The 23923-nt window shown below is 45.8% G+C and overlaps 1 protein-coding gene across 1 annotated transcript in view; it reads left to right on the forward strand.

Annotated features, from left to right (window-relative positions):
• Positions 1–6347: 6347 nt before the first annotated feature.
• The window catches only part of LOC147111384 (uncharacterized), a 30283-nt gene continuing 12707 nt past the window's right edge, over positions 6348–23923 (forward strand). Inside the window, exons 1-4 of the mRNA XM_085999879.1 lie at positions 6348–6575; positions 16131–16548; positions 17117–17169; positions 22471–22584. Of these exons, the coding sequence (XP_085856005.1) occupies positions 6348–6575; positions 16131–16548; positions 17117–17169; positions 22471–22584 (813 nt within the window). The remainder of the gene's footprint in view (positions 6576–16130; positions 16549–17116; positions 17170–22470; positions 22585–23923) is intronic.

Consider the following 23923-nt stretch of genomic DNA (forward strand, 5'->3'; position numbering starts at 1 on the left):
ACAACAACCACGACAACAGCAGCAACAACGACCACAGCAACTCTTACCCACCCACTAATCTTTCATCACCCCCGGAAGAACATCGACCAACGGTACCCCCACCAACTACCCCTTCAACAACCCTGGCGGCACCCCCAGAGACCCAGGAGGCCACCGGGGACACCCGGCTGACACCCGCGGCACCACAACAGCCACGTCGGTCGCAGAGGACTATCAAACTCCCAAACAGACTAAATCTATAGAAGGGGTGAATGTGATGAAATATTCCATTCATCACTCATCAGTATTTCTCTGCCTGTGACTGTGGTTGGTTTCAGTTTCATTTCCATTGTATTGTACTTTGTGTAGGGCTCCGCCCATACCTGGCTCCTATGTAAGCTGGCCCAGCCTGCAGCACATCCAGTACAGTAGACCTCTGGATGGAAGATACATTCTCCTCTGTGTGTTACCTTCTAAGTCAATAAAAGCCTTGCTTTGTTTTGCTAACATCGAGTCTCGGATTTATTGAGGCACATCACCCAGTCTCTGTCTCTCTCTCTCACACTCTGCCTCTCTCTCACACTTCCAGTCTCTCTCTCTCTCTCTCACACACACTCCCAGTCTCTCTCTCTTCCCCCAATCTCTCTATTTTTCTCTTCTCCCCCCAGTCTCTCTGTCTCTCTTCTCCCCCCAGTCTCTCTCAATTCAATTCAATTCAATTCAAATGCTTTATTGGCATGAAAGTTTACAGGGAACCATATTGCCAAAGCTTACATAACAAAAAGTACAGTTTTCCAACATTCTGTAGGTGTCAAACAATTTTGACCTTCGTTGGGTACATACAATATTAATTAAACAATATTAATTTAAACAGCCGTTGAACATCGTTGGGTACATTCAATATTAATTTTTTTAAACAGTCCTCAGGTTGTGACATGTTGTTACATATTTGGCACCAAGGTATGGTCTGTCTCCTTCTCCCAGGACTAATCTTAATTTTGACAGATCATCCAATTCTTTGAAATCTGGGGTTGTTTGGCTGAGCTTGTCAAATAATATGATTCTTGTTGTGTTGAATTTTTCGCATTTTAGGAGGAAATCCATCTCTGTCTCAACCTCGCCGGCCAGACATTGATCACATATTTTATTGTCTCTAGGCTGCCAGGATTTTTTGTATCTTCCTTTTTCAATTGCCAGTTGGTGGTCGCTTAGTCTGTACCTGGTGAGGGTCTGTCTCTGTTTTGTTTCTCTGATGGTCGAGAGACAGTCTGCCAGTTTATATTCTCTTTTTAGGGCCCAGTAACATTCTAATCTGCTTTGGCATTTGGTTACTTTGTTCCAATGTTCCAGGTAGGTTTCTTTGCATTGTTTAATGATTTGGTTCACTCGGATTGGTGTTTGGACGGCAGTGTTGGTCTGGGACTGGTCAGGGTCCGGCTGAGTAGGAGTACATAGTATCAGTAGCAGCTGACTCAGGGGACTCTTTTCTGGGTTTAGCTCTTGGGTCTGGAAGGCTTTAAAGTGAAGGGTGTCTGGGGAGCTAGATTTGAGGTGATTTAGGAAGTTTAGTGCTCGTTTTTGGATGTTTATTTTCAGTGGGTACCTGCCTAGTTCGGCTCTGCATGCATTTGTTGGTGTTTTCCTTTGGGTGCGAAGAATGCTTCAGCAAAATTCTGCATGTAGGGCTTCTATTGTGTGTTTTTCCCATTTAGTGTAGCTATGGTGATTGAGTGGGCCCCATACTTCACTACCGTACAGCGCAATGGGCAGGATTATGCTGTCAAATATTTTGAGCCAGATTTTGATTGGGATTTGGATGTTGTAGAATTTTCTTTTTATTGCATATAGGGCTCTTCGGGCTTTTTCTTTTAGTGTATTCACTGCTATGCTGAAGCTCCCTGATGCTGTGATGGTTAGACCAAGGTAAGTGTAGTTCATAGTGTGTCCTATGATGGTATCACTGAGAGTAAACTGGTGTTTGTTTTCCTGACATCTGGGCCTTTTTTGAAAAATCATGATGTTGGTTTTCTTTAGATTTACTGTTAGGGCCCAATTTAGTCAGTATTTGTCGAGTAGGTCTAATTGTTGCTGTAATCCCTGTTCTGTGGGAGACAGCAGAACCAGGTCGTCTGCATAGAACAGGGATTTCACTTCTCCATCCAGGAGACAGAGACCCAGTGACTCGCTTTGCTCCAGCATGTCTGCTAATTCATTTATGTATATGTTGAACAGGGTTGGGCTCAAATTGCAGCCCTGCTGGACGCCTCTTCTCTGGGTGAAGAAACTGGTGCGTTTGTCTCCGATTTTGACACCGCATTTATTTTTCAGATACATCGATTTAATAAGGTCATAGACTTTGCCCCCTATTCCACACTGAAGCAGTTTATAATAGAGCCCTTCGTGCCAGATAGAGTCAAAGGTTTTCTTGAAGTCAATGAAACAAGCGAATAATTTCGCATTTTTTATTTGGTGTAAATGTTTTTCAATGAGAGTGTGAAGGGTATAGATATGGTCAGTGGTGCGGTGTTTTGGAAGAAAGCCTATTTGATTTTTTCTAAGGATATTATGTTTGTTAAGAAAATCCAGTAATCTACTATTTAGAATACTGCAGAATAACTTCCCTAGACAACTGTTGACACAGATGCCGCGGTAGTTATTTGGGTCTGATTTTTTTCCAATTTTATATATGGGAGAGATGAGTCCTTGGCACCAGATATTGGGAAAACAGCCTGAGCGTAATATGATGTTGAATAACTTGAGTACAGCACCCTGCATCTCCATATTGCTGAACTTCAGCATTTCATTTTTGATGTTTCTGGACCACAGGCTTTCTTTAGGTGGAGAGATTTTGTTTTTGCGGCCAGTTCTTTCCATGTGATTGGGGAGTCTAGAGGGTTTTGGTTGTCTTTAATTGTTGCTTCTAATGTGTGGAGTTTTTCTGTGACATGATGTTGACTTGGGTTTGTTTCGTTTATTGGGATGTCTTTGTAGAGGTTTTCAAAATGTGTTCTCCAGATGTCGCCATCTTGGATTGGTAATGCTTGCAATTGTGTTGTACTCAGGTTATTGCACATATCCCAGAATTGATTTGGATTAATGGAGTTTTCAATTTCTTCGAGTATTTTGTGGGTATAATTTTGTGTTTTGTTCCTAATGGTGTGTTTATATCTTTTGAGGGTCTCATTGTATCTAATACGTAGGTCTGGATTGTTTGGTTGGCAATGTTTTTGGTTTGATATTTTTCTCAGGTCTTTTCTGGCATATTTGCATTCGTGGTCAAACCATTTCTCATTTTTATTTTGTCTTTTGTAACGTTTCCTCTTCTGTTTCACAAGGTCGGCTTTTACATCTGCCTCATGGAAGATCATATTTATATCACCTATGGCCATGTTTACACCATCTCTGGTGATCTCATATAGATTTTCTTTAAATTTTGCTATTTTACGTGTGAGATCAGGAGAATTTAGTGCTGTGATGAATTTATCTCTCTCTCTCTCCCCCAGTCTCTCTCTCTCTCTCCCCCCCAGTCTCTCCCTCCTTCCCTCTCGCTCTCTCCTTCCCTCTCTCTCTCTCTCGCCTTCCCCCTCTCTATATCTCTCCTTCCCCCTCTCTCTCTCTCCTTCCCCCTCTCCCTCTCTCCTTCCCCCTCTCTCTCTCTCCTTCCCTCTCTCTCTATCTCTCCTTCCCCCTTTCTCTCTCTCTCCTTCCCTCTCTCTCTCTCTCCTTCCCTCTCTTTCATTCCCCCTCCTTCACTCTCTCTCTCTCCTTCCCTCTCTCCCTCTCCTTCTCTCTCTCCCTCTCTCTCCTTCCCCCTCTCACTCCTTCTCTCTCCTCCCCTCTCTCTGTTCTTCTCTCTCCTTCCCTCTCTCTCTGTCTCTCTCTCCTACCCTCTCTCCTTCCCTCTCTCTCACACACTCCCAGTCTCTCTCTCTTTCTCTCTCCCCCAGTCTCTCTCTCTCTTCCTCTCTCTCCCCCCCAGCTGCTCTCTCCACCCCAGTTGCTCTCTCCCCCCAGTCGCTCTCTCCCCCCTGTCGCTCTCTCCCCCCCAGTCGCTCTCTCCCCCCAGTCTCACTCTTCTCCCCCCAGTCTCTATCTCTGCATCCCTCTCTCTCTCTCTCCTTCCCTCTCTCTCTCGCTCTCCTTCTCTCTCCTTCCCTCTCCCTCTCCTCCTCTCTCCTTCCCTCTCTCTCTCCTTCTCTCTCCTTCCCTCTCTCTCTCTCTTCCCCCCAGTCGCTCATTCTCTCTTCCCCGCAGTTGCTCTCTCTCTCTTTCCCCCCATCGCTCTCTCTCTTCCCCCGAGTCGCTCTCTCTCTCTCTTCCCTCCTGTCGCTCTCTCTCTCTTCCCCCCAATTGCTATCTCTCTCTCTTCCCCCAGTCGCTCTCTCTCTCTCTTTGCCCCAGTCGCTCTCTCTCTCTCTTCCCCCAGTCGTTCTCTGTCTCTTTTCCCCCAGTTGCACTCTCTCCCTCTTCCCCCGTCTCTCTCTCTCTCTCTTCCCCCAAGTCGCTCTCTCTCTCTCTTCCCCCCGTAACTCTCTCTCTCTCTTCCCCCCAGTCGCTCTCTCTCTATCTTCCCCCCAGTCGCTCTCTCTCTCACTTCCCCCCAGTCGCTCTCTCTCTCTTCCCCCCAGTCGTTCCCTCTCTCTCTTCCAACAAAAACATGCCCTCAAAAAAGCCTCGGCACTGCCAGGCACCCCAGCAGGTATGTATATATAGATGGATTTGAGCCAAGGTCCCAGAGGGTGAAAGGTCTGTGTCTGCCCTACTGCACCTAGGCTAAATATTGACAAACTGTTTCCTTTGGCAGGTGGGTCGATAACCAAAAGGGACAGATTTAGATAATTGGTAAAAGAACCAGAGGGGGAAGTGAGGGGATTCATTTGTTAAACAGCGAATTGTTCTGATCTGGAATATACTGCCTGAAAGGGTAGTAGATGCACCTTCATAGAATCATAGAATCATGGAAAATTACAGCATGGAAGGAGGCCATTTTGGCCAATCATTTCCACGCCGGCCAACAAATAGCTATCCAGCCTAATCCCATTTCCCAGCTCTTGGTCCGCAGCCCTGCAGGTTAGAGAATCCCAAGTGCTCATCCAAGCACTTTTTAAATGTGGTTATGGTTCCTGCCTCTATCACTCTTTCAGGCAGTGAGTACCAGCATCCCACAACACCCTGGGAGAAGAAATTTCCCCTCAAATCCCCTCTAAACCTTTCGAGGATTACTTAAAATCTGTGCCCCCTGGTTTTTGACACCTCTGCTAAGAGAAATAGTTCCTATCTATCCACTTTAACTATGCCCCTCATAATGTTAAACAACTCAATAAAGTCTCCCATCAGCCTCCCCTGCTTCAAGGAAAACAATCACAGCCTATCCAATACAATATATATAGCTGGATTTGAGCCAAGATCCCAGAGGGTGAAAGGTCTGGGTCTGCCCTACTGCCCCACTCACTGCCTGTCAGAGAGCAGAGCTCTCTACCACCTCTGTCTGGGGCTGGATATGAGTCCAGTTCCCAGAGGGTAAAAGGCCAGTGTCTGACACACTGCCCCACTCAATACCGATCAGAGAGAGAGCAGCCCTTCACCACTTCTCTCTCTCTGGAGATGCAATTGAGCCTAGGTCTGAAAGCGTGAAATTAGATTTTCTGACCCAACCAATCCAGAATCAGGGAGATGCGCCCTTTATCCCCTCTGACTGGTTGCTTGTTTTGACGCCAGGTCCCACAGGGAGAAGGACCAGTATTTGTCTCACTGCCCCACCCAGTCACCCATCAAAGAGTGGAGCCTTTCAGTCCTGTCTGCTACTTTACGTCACACCAAGTCTCAGAAGAGAAAAGACCAGTTTCTGATCCATTCCCGTCTCTATTAATGAATTGCAGATTTCAATGTTAACTGAGATTTCACAACACAACAGTGACTACGGTTTTAACTAAGCATTTCTATTGGATGAAGTGCAAAACCTGAAATGTTAATTTCAAACTTCAACCTTCAGCAACCCTCATAGCCTTAGGATAAGTGATCAGCCAGTTAGGAATCAGCTGAGGAGACATTCCTTCACTAAGGGCGTTGTGAATCTTTGGAATGCTGTACACCAGAGGGATGAGACTTTGAATATATTCAAGACTGTGTTCGATAGAATTTTAAACACTATGGGATTCAAGCGATTTGAGGATCTGGAAGGAAAGTTGAATTGAGGTAGAAAATCAGCCATGGTCTTATTGAATGGCAGAGCAGGCTCGAAAGGCCGTATGGCCTACTCCAGCTCTTATTTCTTATGTTCTTAAAAGCCATTTTATCAGAAAGCAGAAACACAGTCAGGCAGTGCAATACATCTATTTTTTGCATTTGGAGTAGATTGTCAGCAGTTCATGGATCGAGCTGTAAGAACGCTAGAGAATCTGTCAGTTGCTGAGCTGAAAAAATTCAGACACATTCTGGGAGAGGAGGAAATCCCGGCTGGGAAAATCGAGGATGCTGACCCTTTGGAACTGGTAGAGCTGATCAAGAAAAGCTGTCCAAATGACCAAGAGCATTTGCGTGTGATAAAGAGTATTCTTGTGAAAATTCCACGGATGGATTTGGTGGAAACTTTGCAGGTAATTTGCATTTTCCTCTTTTGCGATTTTTCCATGGTCTCCCCGTCACGACAAAAAAATTGAGAATTGTAAGGCATTGGTTTTGGAATAGTCAATCAGTGTAAGGCGAGTTACCCATGAACCCCACCCATAACACTTGGGCGTCAATGTGCACAAGACTCTCACCTTTCGGCCTCATTTAACCAACAACGGTCAAAAAGTAAACAACAGGGTGAACCAGGTTTGGAAACTCGCTGGAATGACATGGAAGAGCACAGCCATTACACTCTGCTCCTTACCAGTAGCCTAGTCTACTCTGCTGCCGAATACTGCTCTGCCTCATGGTCCTGCAGCCACCACATAAAGACCATGGACATGCAGCTAAATGCTGCCATGAGGATGGAGTTAGTGATGCTCTAGTCCACTCCAACTAACTGACTCCTGGTGCTGTCCCACCTGCCATTCGCTACGACAACTCCATGCTCGGTGATACGAGAAAACATCGACTTCTAATTCACAATGACTTAAAAAAAACACCACCAAAGCTCTTGAAATCACACCGGCTAATCTGGGAAATGGCAGGCAATATTCATGCAGCTGGTACCGACCCACTGTCCAGAAGGGCGGAATCATGGGACACATGAAATGTTAAGAACAAGCACATCATCACTGACCCAACAGCAATGGTCCCTAGCTACGACCTCGCTCGAAGACAGCGGTCAACTCAATCCACCCGGGACCTGGAAGATGCAGCCACCTGCTCACCAAGTGGATGATGAGGCATGACGCGAAGTGCGACAGTGGCCATGAATCCCAGACCATCGAACACTCACATCAACCTGCCCACTAAAACTTGTTAAGGAACGCACCTCATTTTCCCACTCAGCACCTCAGGAGGCCGTCGAATCGATAGCCAAACTAAACATCCCATTATAAGCTATTTCCGTCATATGAAACAACAGCAACGGTAGAGAAACAATGGAGGATAAAAATATTGCTCGGTTGCGTTATAAGTTTTGAACAATAAAGAGTTTTGTGTTTTTTAATTCCCATTATGTGGGCTTCGCTGGCAAGGCCAGCATTTATTGCCCTTGAGAAGCTGGCGGTGAGCCGCCACTTTACTGCTGCTGTCCCTGTGGTGAAGATACTACCGCTCTGCTGTTAGGGATTGATTTCCAGGATTGCGATCCAGCAACGATGAAGGAACAGCGATATATTTCCAAGTCAGGATAGTGTGTAATTTGGAGGGGAACTTGCAGGTGATGGTGGTCCCATGCACCTGGTTTCTTGTCCTTCAAGGTGGTAGAGATCGTGGGTCTAAGAGGTGCTGCTGAATAATTCTTGCCTTGTTGCTGCAGTGCATCTTGTAGGTGGTACACACTGCAGGCACGCTGTGCAGATGGTGGAGGGGGTGAATGTTTAAATTGGTGGATAGGGTGCCAATCAAGAGGATTGTTATTTTCTGTATGTTATCGAGCTACTTGAGTGTTGCAGGAGCTGCACTCATCCAGGCAAGTGCTGAGAATTCGATCACACTCCTGACTTCTGCTTTGTAAATGCTGGAAAAATATTGGGGAGTCATGAATTGAACCACTCGCCGCAGAATACCCAGCCACTGTCCTGCTCCTGTGCCATGGCATTTACCTGGCTGTTACAATTGAGATGCTGCCCAATATTGGCCAGCAGGATATTGACGGTAGGGCAATTGGGCGCTGGCGGTGCCATCGAATGGCAAGGGGATTTGGTTGGACCCTCCATTGTTGGGCATTGCCCTTGGTTGGCACTTTTGCGATGTCACCGAATCGTTCTTGGGATGGAGCGACAGTGGCACCGTCAGTATCAGACTCCGAAAGCCCTCGGAGCAGCTGGGGATCGGCAATAAATACTGCCCTTCCAGTGTCACCGCACCGCAAGAGCAAACAAAAATAAGGACCTTGAGCAACCGTCAGCCATTCCTGGGCTGAGACATCCAGCTTATACTCCCGGATGGTTCCCATGAATGACTTGCAAAAACAAAACCGATTCCCGCCATTGATACGGAGGCACTATTGGGAGAATCCCAGATTAATTCCTTAAAGCAGGGGATTTTAAGTGGATATTTAATAAAGGTGTTTACTATTATGAAGGGTTTTGAAAAGAAAACAATTTTGCTTTGCATTTATATAGCGCCTTTTCAGACCAAAACCTTACAGCCAATTTGCGCATAGCAAGCTCTCACATACAGCATAGGGTTAATGATCAGATAATCTATTAATACTGATGTTCGTTGAGGGATAACGAATGACTCATGGAGTACGGGTGCACTCCACTGTTCTACTTCAAAATATTAGGATGGGATCTTTCATATCCACCTGAGCGAGCAGATGTGGTCTTGGTTTAATGTCTCATTCAGAAAGACGGCACCTCTGGAGTCAGACTTCAAACTACGACCTATTAACTCAGCAGCCAGAGGGCGACCTCTCAGCCATTGCTGACGCCTAGGGTTAATAATGACAAACTGTTTCTATTGGCAGGTGGGTCGATAACCAAAAGGCACAGATTTAGGTAATTGGTAAAAGAACCAGAGGAGGAAGTGAGGTGACTTATTTGTTACGCAGCGAATTGTTCTGATCTGGAATGTACTGCCTGAAAGGGTGGTAGAAGCACATTCATAGAATCAGAGAATCATGAAACATTACAGCAGAGAAGGAGGCCATTTTGGCCCATCATGTCCGCACCGGTGAACAAATAGCTATCCAGCCTAATCCCATTTCCCAGCTCTTGTTCCGTAGCCCTGCAGGTTAGAGAATTCCAACTGCACATCCAAGTACTTTTTAAATGTGGTTAGGGTTCCTGCCTCTACCACTCTTTCAGGCAGTGAGCACCAGACTCCTACAACCCTCTGGGAGAAGAACTTTGCCCCCAAATTCCCTCTACACCTTTCATCGATTACTTTAAATCTGTGCCCCCTGGTTTCTGACACATCTGCTAAGAGTAATAGTTCCTTTCTATTCACTTTAACTATACCCCTCATAATTTTATACACCTCAATAAGGTCTCCCATCAGCCTCCCCTGTTCCAAGGAAAACAATCCCAGCCTATCCTGTCTTTCTTCTCTACTCCGGGCAACACCCTTGTAAATCTTTTCTCTACCCTCTCTAGTGCAATCATATATTCCTGTAATGTGGTGACCAGAACTGCACGCAGTACTCTAGCTGAGGCCTAACTAGTGTGTCATATAGTCGATGCATAACCTCCATGCTCTTGTATTCTATACCACGGCTAATAAAGTCACGCATTCCGTATGCTTTCTGAACCAGCTTATCTACCTGGCCTGCTACCTTCTGTGGACATGCACCCAAAAGTCCTTTCATTTCTCCACGCTACTCAGTGTCCTACCATTGAATATGTATTCCCTATTGTTAGCCCTCCCCAAATGCATTACCTCACACTTCTCCGGATTGAATTCCATTTGCTACTGGTCTGCCCACCTGACCAATTTATTGATATCTTCCTGCAGTCTACAGCTTCCATCTTCAGTATCAACAACACAGCCGGTTTCAGTATCATCTGCAAACCTCTTAATCATACCCCCTATATTCAAGTCTAGATCTTTGATATATACCACAAAAAACAAGGGACCTCGTACTGAGCCATGCGGACCCCCACTGTAAACATCCTTCCAGTCACAAAAACGCCCATCAACTATTACTCTCTGCTTCCTGTCTCCGAGCCAGTTTTGAAACCAACTTGACACTTTGCCCTGGATCCCATAGGCTTTTAACTTCGTGACCAGTCTGCCATGTGGAACCTTTACAAATGCATTGCTAAATTCCATATACACTACATCCAATGCACTACCCTCATCTGCCTTCCCTGTTACATTCTCAATAAATTCAATCAGGTTTGTCAGACACAGCATTTCCTTAACAAATCAGTGCTGACTGTCGTTGAATAATCCGTGTCTTTCTAAATAAAGATTTGTCCTGCCCTTTAGAATTATTTCCAATAATATTCCCACCACCCAGTTTAGTGTGAATGGCCAGTAATTACTCGGTCTATCCTTTGCTCCCTTTTTAAACAAAGGGTACCACATTAGCAGCCCTCCAGTCCTCTGGCACTGCACCTGAAGACAGAGAGGATTGATAAATGATAGTCAGGGTCTATGCTATTTCCTCTTTTGCTTCACTTAACAGCCTGGGATATATTTCATCTGGGCCTGTGGATTTATCCACTCTTAAAGCTGCTAAACCCTTTAATACTTCCTCTCTCACTATGTTTATTTCATCTAATATTTGACACTCCTCCCCCCTGATAGCAGTGTCTGCTTCGCCCTCTCCTTTGTGAAATCATACGCAAATAATTCATTAGAACCCTACAGACGTCACCCGCCTCCACACACAGATTGCCCTCATGATCTCGAATAGGCCCAACCCTTTCTTCTGTTATTCTCTTGCTCTTAATATAGTTATTAAACATCTTTGGGTTTTCCTTGATATTACTTGCCAAGAGTTTTCCATGCTCTCTCTTTGCTTTCCTAATATCCTTTTAATTGGACCCCTGCAGTTTCTGCACTCCTCTAAAGTCAATGGAGTATTTAGCCCTCAGTATCAGTCATACGCCTCCCTTTTTCACTTTATCCTACCCTGTGTGCCTCGAGATATACACGGGGCTCAATCTTTGTTAGCCCCACTTTTTCTTCTTCAAGGGCACATATTGGTCTGAACCCTCCGGATTTCCTCCTTGAATGCCCCCCACAGTGACACTAATTTACCTCCAAGTAACTGTTTCCAGTCCACTATGGCTAACTCTCGTCTGAGCATAGCAACATTTGCTGGTCCCCAATTGTTTTTTTTATTCCTTGTCCTTTTCCATAACTACCTTAAATCTAACAGAACTATGGTCGCTAGCACCAAAATGCTCCTCCACTGATACACCTTCTACCTGCCCAGTTTCATTCCCTAAAACTAAGTGCAGAACCGCCCCCTCCCTTTTTGGACTTTCTGCATACTGGCAAAAAAAACTCCGGGATGCATTTTAGGAATTCTGCACCCTCTATACCATTCACACTAATTTTATCGCAGATAATATTGGGGTAGTTGAAATCCCCTACTATTACGGCCCTATAGTTTTGCACTTCTCAGAAATGTGTCTACATATTTGTTCTCTTACCTCCCTCTCACTGTTTGGGGGTCTGTAGTACACACCCAGCAGTGAGATCGCCCCTAATTTGTTTTTCAAATCGACCCATTTCGCTTCGGTTCATGATCCCTCCAACATGTCATCCCTGCTCACAACTTTAATAGTTTATTTAATCAATAACACGACGCACCCTCCCTTTTTACTTCCCTCTCTATCCTGTCTGATAGTTACATTCATTATTAACTTTGAAAATTGGAATTGGATAAATACTTCAAAAGGAGAAAAATGGCTGGTCTGTGGGGAAAGATAAGAGGAGTGGGATTAATTGAACAGCATGGGTACAATGGGTGGAACAATCTCCTTCTGTACTACAGCATTCTATGATTTCACCCACTATTCTCTTTACTGGTAATTTGGGATTTTTATTCTCTTTGAGGAATTTCTTGCTGGTTCTTTGAACCATCTCTGGACTGTGGTTTGCGGTATTGTCCTGCTTCTTCTTCTTAGGCAGTCCCTCGGAACCGAGGATGACTTGCGTCCACGTTAAAAATGAGTTCTCAGGTGACTGATGAGTCCAATGTGGGGCCTGAAGACTGAGGTGAGGCTGATGGTGGTTGAAGGAATGGGTGGGTTGGGTGCTTGAGTTGACGTGCGCTCCATGCGCTGCTTGCACTTGGCTTCTGCTTGCTCCCAGTGAAGAGACTCGTGGTGTTCGTTGCCTTCCTGGATGCCTCTTTTCCATTTTGTGCGGTCTTGGGCCAGGAATTCCCAGGTGTCGGTGGGAAGTTCAACTGATTCAAACAGGCTTTTAGGGTGTCCTTGTAGCGTTTCCTCTGCCCACCTGGGGCTCTCTTGCAGTGTCCGTGCTTTGAGTAGAGCGCGTGTTTTGGGAGTATCGTGTCGGGCATGCAGATGATGTGAGCCGTCCATCCGAGTTGACCAAGCGTGGTCAAAGCTTCGATCCTGTGGATGTTAACCTGAGCGAGATCACTGACATTGGTGCGCCTCTCCTTCCAACGGATTTGCAGGATCTTGCAGAGGCAGTGTTTGTGGTACCTCTCCAGTCCTTTGAGGTCCCTGCTGTACATGGTCCATGTCTCTGAGTCATACAGCAAGGCAGGTATTACTACTACTCTCTAGACCATGAGCTTGGTGCTGGCTTTGAGGTCCTGGTCTTGAAACACTCTCTTCCTCAGGCGATCAAAGGCTGCAGTGGCACACTGAAGGCGGTGTTGGACATCTTCACCGACGTCTGCCCTTGTTGACAGTAGGCTCCCGAAGTATGGAATGTGGTCCACGTTGTCCAAGGCCTTGTCATGGATTTTGATAATCAGTGGATAGTACGGTGTGGCGGGGGCAGGTTGGTATAGGTCCTTTGTTTTCCGGATGTTTAGTGTAAGGCCCATGCTCTTGTATGCTTCATTGAAGGTGTTAGCAATGGTTTCGAGTTCAACCTCCGAGTGTGCGCAGGTGCAAGCTATATCTGCATACTGTAGTTCGACGACAGAGGAAGGGACGGCCTTCGATCTGGACTGGATGTGATGGAAGTTGAACAGATTCCCGTTTGTTCTGAAAGTTAGCACCACTCCAGGGGGAGCTGACTGCACACTGTTTCGGTGTTTGAAGATGCGGCCCTTTCATTACTTCATCTTTACTAATCGACACAACCGAGAACAACTTAGCTCAGTTGCAGTTTGGGAGCTAGAAATGGAACAGCATTAGAGGTGGTGCAACGAAGGTTCACCAGATTGATACCTATGATTAGTGGTTTTTCCTACGAGGAGAGACGTGTCGATTGGGCCTGTACTCTCTGAAGTTCAGAAGAATGAAAAGTGATCTCATTGAAACATATAAGACTCGGTGGGGGATTGACAAACTAGATGTACAGTGGTTGTTTTCCCTGGCTGAAGATTCTGGAACTAAGATTCAAGTCTCATGATTCGGGGTCGTCCTTTTAAGACTGGAGGAATTTGTTCATTCCCAGGGATGTAAATCATTGGAATTCTCTGCACCAAACGTTTGGGGATGAATTTATTCAAGATTGAGATCCATAGATTTTAGGACAATACGGGAATCCAGGGATACAGAGATCGGGTGGGAAATTGAAATTGAGTTTAAAGGTCAATCAGAAGGCAGCGGTTCAAGAGCTCACCATCACTTTCTCAAGTGCAGCTAGAGATACGAAATAAATGCTGGCTTTGCCAGTGACGCCTACATCGCATGAACGAATAAAAATAAATGATTGTAATGAATGGCCGCTCACTCTCGAAGATCCGATTGGTCTACACCTGCTCCTATTTCATATGTTCTTATCACTGAGGGGAGGCTGTCAGGTTACAAAGAGCAAACTCACCGTAACATAGAACAAACGGCGAATCCGTTTGTTGCAGTTTCACCCCATCTTTGTCCTCGTGAGTTTAATTCCGGTAACAGAGAAAAGGTCTGCAACAGAGCAGTGACCTGCAGGTCCAAGGGAGTTGAGATAGCATGAGGGATGCGGTCAACGATCGTGTTTTGCGTCAGTTTATTGTGTTCATGGACTAGGGATGTTAGTTCTGCAGGTCTCTCAGGCACTTAGCTGAAGGAATGTAGTAGATCGCACTGAAGGTGCAAATCCCATTGCTTTTCCACAAAGACTGGGCAAACCAGCCTTCTCATCAGCAGATGTGTTTGCAACTGGGACCTCCTCCACATTACGTCATGGGGGTGCATTTTAACTTTGACCGAGTGTGTACATCGGGAGGTATAGAATTGACCTCCTTTTCTTTGGACTGGAATATCGGGCGAAGTGTATAACGGGCGGTAAATTCGATATCACCCGTTTTACATCACCGCGCAACTGCAGAATTAGCCCTTTGTGTTGAGGAGGAGGTGACTGCGATTGCATCTCGTTTTTCTTTACCACTACCGTGAGTCTTTGCAAACACTTATCTTATATGGCTTAGGGAGGAGAATGATTCTCTTGGGAACACTGACTGAATCAATTCCTGATTTGTTTAGCGATCTGCAGTGCTCACTCAAGCCTGCAATTGTGTGTTTTTTATTAGCAGTTGTTCGCTAGTTTAGTGGTTATGGTGTGGAATCCGTCGCTTACATTGGTGCATCAGACAAGCAAAATATTGCGGATACAGGAAATCTGGAATAAAATAGGAAATGCTGGAAATAATCAGCAGGTCAGGCAGCATATGTGGAGAGAGAACCAGAGTTAACGTTTCAGATTGTAGACTCTACGTCTGAGCTGGAAGATGTTAGAGATTTAATCGATTTTAAGCAATACAAAGGCAGCGAAATGGGGGCAGAACACAGCAAAGGGAAAGTTCTGTGATAGGGTGAAGGGCCTGAGTGATTAACTGAAAAAAGGAATGAAGACAAAGGGAGGTGCTGATGCAACATGAAAATAAACAACAGCTGGGTCTAGCGGAGGTGCAGGTGGTTACAGCAGAATAGCAAAATGAGCGGGTAAGGTAATCTCTCACATTTACCTGTTTTGACAAAATGTCATTGACATGAAACGTTAAATCTGATTCTCTCTCCACATATGCTGAGTATTTCCAGCATTTCCTATATGTATGCAATGAGTTCAGAAACCCGCCATGCCAAGTTGTGCTTTTGAATTTAATAAGTAAAATCAAAATAGATAGGAATATCAGCAAGGACCCAGGCACCAATTCAGGACAAAGTGTCCTACAACTTAGCCGTGTTGACTCTGCAAAGATCTGCTCAACAATGTCTGGTGACTCCACCCTATAACCATTCCGCCAATTCTGGCACCCAATCCCTTTTCCCCACCATTGGCGGCCGTGCCTTCAGCTGCATAATCCATAGTATCTGAAATTCCCACGCTAAACCTTTCCGTCTTTCTCCTTCTCTCTCCTCCTTTAAGATATTGCTTAAAACCTTATGGTCTAGACATTCGTCTCGGGCGGTGGCGGGAAACGGGTGGTTCCGGATCGGCTGCCCATTATGTGCAGCGCCGTCTATTCAGTTCCATTGATTGCAACGTAGCTGCATATCTGGCGCTGCATATAATGGGCGGCCGATCCTATACCGCCCGCTGTGCGCCACCACCCGAGACGAATTTCTAGCCAATATCCTTGAGCAGTGTCTCTAATGGCTGCTTCAATATCACGGTGTAATTTCTGTCTGATTACACCTCTGTGAACCCTATTGTGACCTTTAGCCTACGTTTTAGAAGCGATATAAATGCAAGTTACTGCTGCTCGAAGTTGGAAGAGCCTCAGATGTGTCAAGTAACAGCCTGATGTAATCCTATTCAGAGACCCATCATCCTAAACATCATCACACCAGCACGATAGAATTACCAGAGGAAGAAGAACGATGGATTACAGTCTGGGAGTCTCAATATTGAGTCGAAACCCTTCACAACTGTTCGTGAAGACATGTGCAATCCCAATGGCACAGTACTGAGCTTTGCTGATGTCCTTATCTTTGCAGGGTAACGATGCAACTGATGGTCAGGAAAAGAAATCGGCAGAAGGCATTACTCTTATATCACCAACCAGTCCAGAAGTGATTGCTTCTCAGCAACAGGGATCGTTAGAGATGCAGCCAACCGCATCTTCAGGTGAGTACTCAAAGTTTGTGCTGAATATTTCTCCACCAGATATTTCTCGCATTCAGGACACTGCCATTCCTGAATACACATGCAGCCAAGGTGCGCCAGTGGTGGAGAGAGCAGATGTTTACTATGGTGGAGGGGCTGCCAATCAAGTGGATTGCTTTGACATGGATGGCGTCGAGTGTCTTGCGTATAGTTGCAGTTTCACCAATCCAGGCAAGTGGAGAGTAGTACAGTACAGCCCTGAATTGTTCCTTGCAAATGGTGGTGAGGTGTTTCTGGTGGAGTCCAGAGGTGAGCCACTCTCTGCATAATAACCAACCTTTGACCTACTCCAGTAGCCATGACATTTATGTAGTGCGTGTTGAGTATTTGGGCAATGGTGACTCCCAGGGTATTGATGTTGGGCATTCGGCAATTTTAATGCCATCAATTGTCAAGGTGAAATGGTTAGGCTCTCCCTTGTTGAAGATGATCATTGCCAGTCACTTGTGCAGTACCAATAAATTGTTCTTGTGGTGGGTGTGATGTGGCAAGGCAGGCACTAGGCTCTTAAATCCCTCGAGGCAATTAGGTAAGAGCAACACATGCTGCCCTGACAGTGTCACCACAAACCAAGAGCAAATACCAACAAGGTCCATCAGTAGTCGTAAGACACTCTGTTCTGTTCCTTCTCCTAGACAGACAGGGAGGCAGGGAGGCAGGTAGATTTTGCATCAGATATATTATCTTCATATTTTATTCTTTTACGTTTCAGAATGTCTTTGAATAAAACTGCTTGCATCAATGCTGAAACTGTTGCATGCAATCTTTGTATGAGTGAAAAGCAGAATTATTTTCAATACTTTGATAATTTGTTTAGATGAAAGAAAATCGAAATCTTATGGTCGCAAAGGAAAGCTGCGATATCCTTCTGTGAGTATTGAAAAATCCCGATACAAAGCTAGAGTTTTTGGTGCTCTGCGAGCATTTACTGAGAAATGTCTTTCGTCATCAGCCTGTCTCCCTTTTTCACAATCAATTGAGACAATGGCACCAAGTCAAAACAAAACTGCTCACAATTCGGTGAGATTTAAGGTGGTCATGGAAAAAGACAAAGACGGCCCGGAAATAAGGGTTCTAAATTGGGGGAAGGCCGATTTTAATAAGATAAGACAGGATCTGGCCAAAGTGGACTGGGAGCAGCTACTTATAGGAAAATCCACATCAAAACAGTGGGAGGCTTTCAGAAGGGAAATAGAGAGAGTACAACACCAACATGTTCCTGTAAAGGTCAAGGGTGGGACCAACAAGCAAAGGGAACCTTGGATGACAAAGGATATACAAAAATGCATTGGGAAAAAAAGGGGGGCTTTTGGCAGTTACAAAAGACAAAAGACGGTGGAAGCCCCAGAGGAGTATAAGAGGTGCAGGGGCATACTCAAAAAGGAAATTAGGAGGGCGAGGAGGGGCCATGAAATAACACTGGCGAGCAAAATAAAGGAAAATCCTAAGATGTTTTATAAGTATATTAAGGGCAAGAGGATTACCAGGGAAAGGGTAGGGCCCATTAGGGACCAAAGTGGCAAGCTGTGTGTAGAGCCAGATGAAGTGGGGGGGGTTTTAAATGAATTTTTTGCCTCCGTGTTCACTGTGGAGAAAGAGGATGTAGACATAGAAGTCGGGCAAGGGGACTGTGACATACTTGAACATATTAGCATCGAGAGGGAGGAGGTACTAGCGGTTTTAGCAGGCCAAAAATTGGATAAATCCCCAGGCCCGGATGAGATGTATCCCAGGCTGTTGTGTGAGGCAAAGGAGGAGATTGCAGGGGCTCTGACACAAATTTTCAGAACCTCTCTGGCCACAGGGGATGTACCAGAGGACTGGAGAACAGCTAACGTAGTACCATTATTCAAGAAGGGTAGCAGGGATAAACCAGGGAATTACAGGCCAGTGAGCCTAACATCTGTGGTGGGGAAATTATTGGAAAAAATTCTGAGGGACAAAATTAGTCTCCACTTGGAGAGGCAAGAATTAATCGGGGATAGTCAGCATGGCTTTGTCAAAGGTAAATCATGTCTGACCAATCTGATTGAATTTTTCGAGGGGGTGACTAGGTGTGTAGATGAGGGAAATGCTGTGGATGTGGTTTACATGGACTTCAGTAAAGCTTTTGACAAAGTCCCGCATAGGAGACTGGTCAAGAAGGTAAGAGCCCATGGGATCCAGGGGGCCTTGGCGCGTTGGATCCTAAACTGGCTGAGTGGCAGGAGGCAGAGGGTGATGGTCGAAGGTTGCTTTTGTGACTGGAAGCCTGTGTCCAGTGGGGTACCTCAGGGATCGGTGCTCGGTCCCTTGCTGTTTGTGATCTACATTAACGATTTGGATGAGAATGTAAAGGGTATGATTAGTAAGTTCGCGGATGACACGAAAATTGGTGGGGTGGTAAATTGCGAGGAGGAAAGCCTCAGGCTACAGGACGATATTAACGGGTTGGTCAGATGGGCGGAAAAGTGGCAAATGGAATTTAACCCGGAAAAGTGCGAGGTGATGCATTTTGGACGGACAAATAAGGCAAGGGAATACACAATGAGTGGTAGGACCCTAGGAAGTACAGAGGGTCAGAGGGACCTTGGTGTACATGTACATAGATCCCTGAAGGCAGCGGAACAGGTAGATAAGGTGGCTAAAAAGGCATATGGGATACTTGCCTTCATTAGCAGAGGCATAGAATATAAGAGCAGGGAGGTTATGATGGAGCTGTACAAAACGCTGGTGAGGCCACAGCTGGAGTACTGTGTGCAGTTCTGGTCGCCTCACTATAGGAATTATGTGATTGCTCTGGAGAGGGTGCAGAGAAGATTCACCAGGATGTTACCTGGGATGGAGCGCCTTAGCTATGAAGAAAGACTCAACAGGCTGGGGTTGTTTTCCTTGGAGCAAAGGAGGCTGAGGGGGGACCTGATTGAGGTGTACAAAATGATGAGGGGCATAGATAGGGTAGATAAAGAGGAACTTTTCCCCTTAGTAGGGGGGTCAATAACAAGGGGGCACAGATTCAGGGTAAGGGGCAGGAGATTTAGGGGGGATTTGAGGAGGAACTTTTTCACCCAGAGGGTGGTTGGAAGCTGGAACTCACTGCCTGAAAGGGTGGTAGAGGCAGGGATCCTCACAACATTCAAGAAGCATTTGGATGAGCACTTGAAATGCCATTGCATACAAGGCTATGGACCAAATGCTGGAAAATGGGATTAGACTGGATGGGATGGAAGGGCGGCGCAGACACGATGGGCCGAAGGGCCTCTTTCTGTGCTGTAAAACTCTATGACTCTATGACTCATAAACTTCCAATATATCATCCATTTTAAAAGTTTTTGAAAGATGTGTGTGTGTCGTCCGAATCTCTGGAATTAATTCCCATAACCCTTCTGTCGCTCAAAACTATAAGCTTATGCTTAAAATCCACATCTATGACCAACTCTTGGTCAACCCCTTATAATATCCCCTTCTTTCAGGTAGGGGGAAAAATTCAGTTGTTAGTGCCACCGATTAATGCCTAAAGAGGCCAAGAAGTGGGGCGCAAGCCAATTTCTGGTTGGGCACAAGGCGCCTAGCGCCTCGTCCCATATTTACATGCATTTAGCGCCGGCGCTAAATCTTAGTGCCCGCTCATGGGCGCCGGCTGATTATGACGTCATTTGAGTGAGCAACAACTTTTGAGCGCCTGGGACCGGAAATTGAGTGGCGCCCCCCTCCATAGCACCTGGCGCTAATATTGACATCTTACCTGGGCCTTACCTAGTCGCTCTCGGGCTGGAGGAGCGTTATTTAAAGGGGACTGGTGTGGTTTAAAAGCGGCAGCCATTTTTGGAGCACAACTTCCTCGAGAGCTACAAAGAGTTGCTGAGCTGCACACTGAGAGCCATTTGACCACTGAGCCAGCGCAGGCAGACGATCTTCAGCCTTCTGACCATCACCTTGCTGTTGGTGAGCCTTGACAACGGGGAAACTTCCTGTGGGCACTTATTATGGGGGCTGCATTGGAGGGGAACATCTTGCTGCTGAATCATCTGGAAAGGGCACTGAGATGCTGGGAGAGGGGGGTGGGGATGGCCAGATGGAGGAGGGCCAACAGACGTCGCCACAGCAGACCTTACGCTGGTAGGGTTTCTGACAGCAGTTTTCATACATGAACATGCCGGAGGAGCAGTTTGTCAGAAGGCTTCGATTTAGAAAGGAGGTGGTGACTGAGATGTGCCAGCTGCTTCAGCCAGATCTGCAGCCTCAGCTAAGGTGCAGGACGTCGCTGTCCGTGGCTGAGAAGATGCCTGCTGGCCTGAACTTCTACGCGAGCGGCTCTTCTCAGGCTGCGCGTCAGAGGCTGATAAGAAGTAGCTTGTAGGCCCCTCTCCCGGAATGCTTGTTGCCATTCCAAGAACAGGAATGGAACCGGTCTGATACCCCCAAGCCTGTGAAGGGCAAGATGCATGTAAATAGAAGGCATGGTCATTGTAAATGAAGAAAGTGTTTCATTACACAAAATGTGGTTCCTTCAAACATGAGGAAGCTATGGCAACAGAAAGCAAAACTAATACACTGACACATAACTGCCTCTCACACCCGGGTGACTGTCCAAAACATAAATCACATTCCGACCATCTTCCTTGGCCTTGATTTCACTGTACCAACCAAAGCATCCAATGCCCCATCAGTGAGGCATTCCACCCTCTGCCTCACCCTTTCCATGTCTTGCTAGGCTGGTGCACCACAGGTAGTCTCACACTGCTTTGAAGGCCTACAAGGCAGTGAGTGTGTCTGGTGATGCCAATTGAACTGCCCCTTTAAGAGTTGGCCGGCGCCAGTGTGTCTCAGGGAAAGTGATCATTGACAGCACCCTCGCTGCACCCCGCCGCCACGAAATTGGGTTGCGCCGCTGGGTTAGCGCCGTAAGAGTAGTGTGCAGTGCCTGATTTAATGCCACATTCACTTTAGGGGCGCTGCAACCCTATATCGCGCTAGCTGGCGCTAAATTGCGCCTGGCACTAAACTTTTTGCATCGCCAGGACTAGCGTGCCAAACTCGGCAATACCGAATTTCTAGGCCGTGGTGTCCATTTCTAATCAATCCGCCTCTGTGAAATTTTTTTGTCAAATTATTCTACACTAAAGCCGATATTTAATTGCAGTTTGTGGCTGTCCATACTCAGCGTATTTAATATTACTCAATCCATTTTATACTTGTGTCCATTCCTATTCAAACGTTATGAATCCATTGTAGGTTTAAGTGCCCATTTCTATATAAATGCTATCAATCCATTGTAGATTTAAGTGTAGATTACTGGATAAATTTTATCAAGCCATTGTAGATTTTTGTGTCCATTGCTATATAATTGTCAGCTAAGTGCTCATTCATTTCAAATGCTATCAATTTGTCGTGGAATCATGTGTCAATTGCTTTATAATTTTAATTTAAGTGCCCAATCCTATATAAATGCGATCAAGACAGTGTAGATATATGTGTCCATAATTGTAATCTAAGTGCCCATTACTATTACATAGGATTACATAGGATATACAGCACAGGAACAGGACATTCGGCCCAATCCGTCGATTCCAATGTTTATGCTTCACTCGAGCATCCTCCCGTCTTTCCTCATCTATCCCGATCAGCTTAACCAATTGATCCATTCTACCTCACATGCTTATCTAACCGCCCCTTAAACGCATCTATGCTATTCGCATCACCACTCCCTGTGCTAGCGAGTTCCACATTCTCACCACTCTCCAAACTCCCTATTTCATTTCTTGTTGACTATCTTAAATTGATTGCCTCTAGTTTTGATCTTCTGCACAAGTGAAACACTCTCTCAGTATCTATTCTTTCAAAACCTTTGCATGATTTTAAAGACCACTATTAGGCCACACCTCAGCGTTCTCTTTTCAAGAGAAAAGAGAACCAGCCTTTTGATCCTTACCTGATAGGTGTACCGTCGCGTTTCTGATAAAATCCTTGTAAATCTTCGGTGCACCCTGTCCTATATCCTCTATATCATTTTTTATAATATGGTGTGACCAGAATTGCACACAGTACTGTAAGTGTGGTCTAACCAAGGTTCGATACAGGTTTAGCATAACTTCACTACTTTACAATTCTAGCCCTCTAGAAATAAACTCTAGTGTTTGGTTTGCATTTTTATGGCCTGTTGTCTGGATTAGTTTAATTTCTGATCCTCAGATTTTGCAAATTTTTCATGGTGTGGTGATCAGCATCTTGGCCATGACCTCGGTGATTTTGACGCCCCATAGACGGTTTTTACCATTACGGATTCCATGGTGGTCTGGTGTTCTGGTAAGTCTCTGCAAGCAGCACCAGAATTATCTGTGTTTGGTTTATTTATAAGGATGATGGACAGGCTGCTCACCTTTGCCTTTAAAGTCCTGTATCAGTAAGATGATCGGACGTGGTAATCAAATCTACCGTGATGCAGCACGGTGGCATAGTGGTTAGCACTGTTGCCTCACAGCGCCAGGGACCCGGGTTCGAATCCGGCCTCGGGTGACTGTCTGTGTGGAGTTTGCACATTCTCCCCGTGTTTGCGTGGGTTTCCTCCGGGTGCTCCGGTTTCCTCCCACAGTCCAAAGATGTGCGGTTTAGGTTGATTGGCTACGATAAATTGACCCTTAGTGTTAGGGGGATTAAATACGTGGGATTACGGGGATAGGGTGGGATATGTGTTGGTGTAGGGGTTACGGGGATCGGGTGGGATATGTGTCGGTGCAGGCCCGATGGGCCGAAATGGCCTCTACCTGCACTGTGGGGTTTCTGTGATTCTGTGATTCTGTGAACACATCTCATGAGTTTCAAAGTAGTTAATCTGTGGCCGCTGGGCAGCCCATCATTTCACATAACCGTGAGAGTTTACTAATCCACTTTACCTACAGCGAGAGAGAGAGAGAGAGTGGGGCAGTGGGATCAGTTTGGGATTGATACAGTGCTATGTGCAGAGCTGGAACTGTGAGAGCAGTTTTGCATTGATAAAGGGCTATAGGGTGAGAGCGGGGAAGTGGGATCGGTTTGGGATTGCTAAAGGACTGTCTGGACAGTGGGGCAATTGGATCAGTTTATCACTGATACATGACTATGGGGAGAGAGTGGTGGTATTAGTTTCACATTGATGCAGGGCTATGTGAGTGATCGGCACAGTTGCAGTAGATTGGAATTGATACAGGACTAAGGGAGACAATGGGGCAGTGCATTTAGATTGAGATTGATACATGTGTCTGGGCGAGAGCGGGGATGTCGTATTATTTGGGGACTGATACTGGGCTATGAGAGAAAGCAGAGCATTGGGAAAAGATTGGGGTTGATGCAGGTCTATGAGAGAGGCGAGCAGTGGGATTAGTTTGAAATTGATACAGGACTATGGGAGAGAGTGGAACAGTGGAGTTGGTTTGAAATTGATACAGGATTATGGGGGGACATCAGAGCAGTGGAATTAGTTTGGGATTGATACAGGACTATTGTGAGAGAGCAGGGCTGTGGGATTATTTTGAGACTGATACAGGGCTAATAGAAGAGAGTGGGGTAGTGGGTTTAGTTCAGGATTGATGCAAGGCTATGGAGGAGAATGGCACAGTGGGATTATTTGTCGATTGAAACTGCGTTACGGGAGAGAGTGGAGAACTGG

Source organism: Somniosus microcephalus, chromosome 10, assembly GCF_052327205.1.
Source record: "Somniosus microcephalus isolate GS21.2 chromosome 10, FLI_Smic_1.0, whole genome shotgun sequence".
Classification (NCBI taxonomy): Eukaryota; Metazoa; Chordata; class Chondrichthyes; order Squaliformes; family Somniosidae; genus Somniosus; species Somniosus microcephalus.